General features: G+C 56.3%; 1 protein-coding gene across 1 annotated transcript; it reads right to left on the bottom strand.

The window, feature by feature from the left end:
* Window positions 1-5,324: 5,324 nt before the first annotated feature.
* LBRM_09_0470 (conserved hypothetical protein) lies at window positions 5,325-5,675 on the bottom strand (the record flags this gene model as incomplete). Its single annotated transcript, XM_001562613.1, has 1 exon — window positions 5,325-5,675. The coding sequence occupies one exon, from the start codon at window positions 5,673-5,675 to the stop codon at window positions 5,325-5,327; it is 351 nt and encodes a 116-aa protein (XP_001562663.1).
* Between the last annotated feature and the right edge of the window lie 191 nt (window positions 5,676-5,866).

Below are 5,866 nucleotides of genomic sequence, written 5' to 3'. Positions count from 1 at the left end.
TTCATCAGCTCCTCGGACTCTGGGTTTGCCGGGGTGTCGTCCTCATCGTAGTATTCAAGCCGCTGCTTCTCCCACAGGCGGATCTCGACATCACGCAGGTACGGCGGCGTCTCTACGGAGCCCAAGGTCCAGTGCAGCTTGCCATCCTTCATGTGATGGGTAACGACTGCGACGAAGTCACCCACGCTGAGATGCATCAGCGCATTGTCGTCGACAGTGGCGGAGGTCATTGTCGTTGAAGAAAAGTGTGGGTGTCAGTGGATTAAAAGTGGTGGTACTTGACAGAGAAGCCAGAGGAGACGAGACGCTCTCAGGGAAACAAAACGAAAAGAGGGCGCGCGTGCAAACCTCACTGACTTCAACGATGAAGAACGCCAAAACAATGCGAAAGCAAGAAAAAGGGGGAGGGGAGGGAAAAGCCAGCAAGACCAACGTCAGACACGCGCGCGCACAGGTGGGGGAGAACGCCAGAAATGTGAAACAAGAAAACGAGTGAAAATATAGAGAGGGGGGGGGGGCGCAAGAGGAACACAGGCAGAGGACAACAGAAGAACAATCCCACGCAAGCAACGGTGAGGTGATATCACACGCACTGATGCACACAAGAGAGAGAGAGAGGCAAAGACACAAAACTGCGCGCTCAATCAAAGGGTAAACGCGAGCGGACCTCTCGAGCACCCAACAAGGGGGAAACAACAACAACAACAACAACAACAAAGAAGTGAAATCAAGTCGGAAAGGAAAGAGACAAACGGGGAGATGCTGACGTGTCTGGCAACGGACTCGACACTGTGTACGAGCACAGGTACGTGTGCGTGTGTTGGTCCGCTTGGCTACGTAGTCTTCCCTCTTTTTCTGGCCGTCTTCTTCGCAGAGGCGCACCCACACACACACACACACAGACACACGAGCAACCGAAATTCAAGCAAAAAAAAAATGGAGAGTAGGAAGGAAAGGAAAGCCCACTTCGCCGCCAGTGCCGGCGTAGGAGCAGAAAGTAGAGTGTAGCGCTCAATAGGCGAACGTATGCGGGACTGCCTATCCTTGCACGTGAGAAAAAGCAGCGTGTGTGCGCGCTCTAGAGTGAAATGAGGGGAAGGGGGGAGAGAGAGAAAATTGTCTGTGGTTGAGTAGCGGCAGCAGAAGTCCCCCGTGAACACTTGTACTATCAAAAGTGAGCCGTTAGGCAGCACAAGCAGAGAGAGGAAGGAAAGAAGAGGGGGTGGTCGAGCCCAGGGAGAGAGGCACAGAGATGATGATAAACGCCCTGCAGTTTTTTTTCTGCGTTTCTCTTGACGTGTATGCGAGTGTGCCGGTGGAGCGGAGAGGAGCGGAAAGCAATCGGCGATGTGGAGGGAGAACGGAGGAAGGACTACGTGAGCGTGAAAGGATAAAACACGGAACGTACGATGTAAACGTGCGCGCCTTCTGCATGTACGGGTAGGGGAGGGAGACCATACAGCAACAGCGTACACACACCCACTCACACACACACACACACACACGAAGAGAGCAGCGAAGAGGGGGAGGGGAGAAGAGGAGCCCTGAGAGAAGAATGTGAGACACCCAGCAAAGAAGAAGAAGAAGGAGAACAATGCCGAAGAGGGGTATTGTGGCCGCAAAAAAAAAAAAAAAACAGAGAGGGGAGAGAAGGTGGAGAAGTACAACGAGTAGAACACGCAGCCGACGATGCAAAGGTGGCAGAAAGTCAAAAGAGAAATGATAGCGACTCCCTGGCGAAGGAAAGAGAAACTAATTGTGATGAATGCCTAGATACGTCCAAGAGGGGGGAGGGTGTGCCCTGCCTCTACTGAGCGCTTGGTCGCTTGCTTCTTTCTGGTTTGCTCAGCAACGCACTTGTTATTTTCCTTCTTGAATTTGTTTGAGGGAGCGATAGGGAAAGAGATAAGAATGATGGGGAAACCTGTACAGCTGCGTCACGTGTGCTCTGTATTGCGGTAGTTATGCAGCGTGCGGTTGGGCAATGTGTGTATGGTTAGTCGTTGAACACAGTAGAAGGAGTGCGAGCAAGGAGAGAGAAGGAGAAGGGAGAGTGAAGGAGCAGAGGAGTGACGAAGTGGACAGTAAAAAAATCGCAGAGTAGGGAGGAGAGGTGAAAGACAAAAAAGGGAGGAGGTGCACACAGCAGGGCGACTGCGCCGTCCACTCGAGGGAACGGTTGATAAGAGTGTGCATTGGGGAAAAGAATACACACTCAGTCACGTCCCTGCACACGCGTTGCATGAGAGCAGCGATTCTGTCTGGCGCCTTTGCTTGGGCGTGTATCCCCCTTCACAAAGAGGGGGGAAAGACACTCTTGCCTGTACACAGGCGTGTGCCTGTGCATAATGGCGGCGGTGGCAATTCCTCCCATGGAGCAATCGCTGTATGTTGCAGCAGCAGCAGCAGAAGAAAGGCGGCAGCGAGCCGAAAAAAATAATGTGGCAGCGTAACGATGTGGTGGGGAAGAGAACAGACAATAAGGCATCAGCGGCGGACTCCCTTACCGACGTACGGCAGATGTGCTGAGCGCCTCAAATGCTGAGCAGCTTCATGTACAGATTTCGTACACAGCCGTGCACCACCTCTCCATCTATCCCCACGGCACTTTGCAGCTGCGTTCTTGGCGCACACAGGCACAAACGCCTCCTTTTCCCACAATGTCAGCGCTGCATCGACCTCCCTCTCGTGTCCAGAGCGCCACCTCTCAAACCCCCAAAAACTCCCTCGAGGACGCGTCGGTTGGATTGAGGTACCCCCCACGGACGCAGATGCAGGCCACTCGAATGCCACGTTGGTGCCAAAGGTCGCTGAGGAGACTCAACAGAGCGCTCCACTCAAAATTGAGTCCAACACCTCCGAGGGCGCTGTGCTTTCTCTGTGCGCACGCAATGGGGAGATGATGAGCGACAAAGGATACCTGCGGCAGGGCTGCTAAACAACAAGTCATGAGCTGCTCGTGGTATATGTGAATTCCTCCTCAGTCACGGTGCGCAGAGCGATAAAGTCACAAACGGTAACGACACGCCGGCATCCACATGTGGACCCTCCCTCGGTTCGACCTCCGCGGCTGGTAGAGGCGCGTGTCTCACCATCTTCTTCTAAGCCCACAGCACCTCCGCTACCCCAGAAGACGTCGGTGAGGCAAACACCACCACAACCGCCTTCCCTGTAGAAGGGTTCTGCCGAGTCCACAGTCAAGTAGCATTCCCCTCCCCTCGCAACACCTTGCGGACTGTTCACAGCAAAGCCGCGGTGGCACCCCCGAGGTATGGCGATGCAGCATTTCACTCCACTCCATGGAATACAACTGCAAGCGCGCCTCAACATGTCCGAAGGATGGGAAAAAGGCCATAGAAGGGCTCATGGACGCAGTGTGCGGTGCAGGCACCACCACTAAAACCAAGGAAACAAAGGGGCGCCTGGCAGACGACTTCTTTTCCATTGCAAGCTCGGCCTTCGCTACGGTCCGCAAGGACTCGCGAATGATTCACTCCGACCCAGTCCAGTGACAGTCCTCACCAACGTAAGCCGCATCGTCAGTTGTCCTTCGCAACAGCTCGGCATCAGCTGCCCCTTGAGGAAATCCTCTATTGGGGAGTGATGAGCAGGGCGGCGCCGCGAATATGTAGCAGCACATTCCGCACCGTGTCGAGGAACTCCGCGTGCATGCCTTCAAGAACTGCAACCACGCTGATGTTGGTACATGCTGTGGGCTTGGCTAAAGTACTTGCAGCAGCCCATACCCACGTAATCGACTGAGCCACCGCCACGCTCCACCTTCCCCTCCCTCGCCGTTGGAATGGTGCGCTGTCTCTAGTATACATCACCCCTCTGGAAGATGCGCCTGCTTCCCCTCCTCGCAGGCAGCAGCACAGTGCCCTACTGTGCAGCAGCATCTGGCGGCAAACGCCACGAGCACGTTCTCAAAGCCGGCCTGCTTTCCCTTCGCGGCGGGTGGGGGTCAGACCGGGGACAACACTCTCTGGGACAGCAGAGCTCCAGTACAGTGCAGCCGTGCATCCGTATCCACCTTTCACATCTTCCACTGCAGCACGCGTTCACGCCCCGTGTGTGCCACGCGAAAGGGGTAAACCGAGAACGATTCCGTCCACTGAGCGCGACCTCAAGCCTCGCTCCTTTCCATGGCTCGAGTGCGAGCTACATTTTAAACGAGGGGTGCTTTTGGCGGTGCGTGAAGTTCGCAGACCGGCAAAGGCCTCTCGCAGGACGAAGCGGTGCGCGCAGCTGAAGAGCGTTTGTTTTTTGGGGCGTCCCCATGCTGCGCTTCTGCCTGCAGGCCATTCCCTCTGCCGCCTAGCCTTGACAACTATGAGTGCTGCGGCCGTTCCTCTTCAGGTGGCAGCGCCAATGGGGCCTTCCCTTCCGTCTCGCGAATAAGACTCAGCAAGGCTGCTTCACAACGTGTAAGACCCTGAGGCTCCGGGACGCTTGCTCTTAGCTCCTCTTCCTGGGGAAGACATCAGCAACGATGACCTGCATGGCCACATCTCTCATCGTAAGATGGTGGCCCATAGCCCAGGTACCGCCGCAGCGTTGCGTAGGACGTAGGGCCTGTCATGCACCTCGGTTGGTGCACTGACACTCCGTTCGCTGCCATGCACATTGATGCGCCTTTTTTTCGCTGAGGCCAGCCCACACTGCAGGTTCGACGCCTTGGTTGCTTCGCACGCTGGTCATCTACATGCCAGGGGTGTGAACATCCGTGCGCCGCTCCTCCGGCTTGGCACCAAGCTGCGAAGAAGCTCGCCACCATCAGCTTCTGTAGGTGCGGCTCCCGTGTGGGTAGGAAGGCATTGTGTGCCACCCTGCGCAGTGCCGTATTCCCTTCCATCAGTTGCCCGTAGTACTCACCCCTATTGGATCTCCCTCCCACGACAGGGGCCTGAGCGCTCAGGCAGTCCAACTGCCCTTACCTCGATTTCGATGAGACGATTGGTCAAGTTGTCGCGCTACTGCACCTTCGCGAGTCGCTTGTCATTGAGTAGTGCAGTGCGCATCGTCAGCTCCGCCTCGAGGAGTGGTCTCGTGGACGTGGTGAAGGCGGTAGAGATTGCCTTGACCTGAAAGAAAAACCCACGAGAGTGACATGAGCGGAAGGCTCTCTTGAGTGTTTCATCTGTTGGCAGATGTGGCGGAGGGGGAGGCCAACCCCCCACCCCCAGCGATGTCCGAGGAAGACGAAGGAGGTGGGGGGGGGGGGAGAGGGACAGGCAAATGAAAAGAGGACCGGAGACAAGGCGTACAGGCACCCACGCACAGACATGCGCGCGCCATCAAGGTGCCGTCCCGCTTTCTCTTGCTCACCGAAAGAAGTCCTTGTGGTCCTCCGTCTCCACCACCGTCTCGGGCACTCCCGTGCCACGTGCTTTCTCCATCACCTGGATCTCGTCCCAGTTGAGCAGGTCAATGTTGTCGCAGTTCTCGGGGGCGAGGTAGTTTGCCTTGCCGTGGAAGGGCACCTCCACCTTCTCGATCAGCGGCTCCGTCTTGATGTATTCAGCCACGCTCGTGTCGCTGGCCGACATCTCTGCCATCATCTCTGCCAGTGCCACAAGGCTGTAGTCTTCCAGTGTTGATGGCAAGCGTGCCGGTCTGCTGCTCTTCGTTGATGCTCCCGTTGTCAACGGGAGGCGACTTGGCGTTCTCGACATCGACCGATGAGGACGAACCAGGCGTCGACAGCTTCCTCGAAAGATGGCCGCACGTGTTGCCACCCCGCTGTAGACTCCCTTGTGAAAAGCGACGGAAGTCACCCCCATGTCCATCCTGCACTCCCTCTTGCATTTCTCGGTGGCAGCCGCGCTCCCTCCTGCTCTGTTAGCAGGAAATCTGTATGTCTCTG

This window comes from Leishmania braziliensis, chromosome 9, assembly GCF_000002845.2.
Source record: "Leishmania braziliensis MHOM/BR/75/M2904 complete genome, chromosome 9".
Classification (NCBI taxonomy): domain Eukaryota; phylum Euglenozoa; class Kinetoplastea; order Trypanosomatida; family Trypanosomatidae; genus Leishmania; species Leishmania braziliensis.
This window is presented reverse-complemented; position numbering and strand designations above follow the sequence as displayed.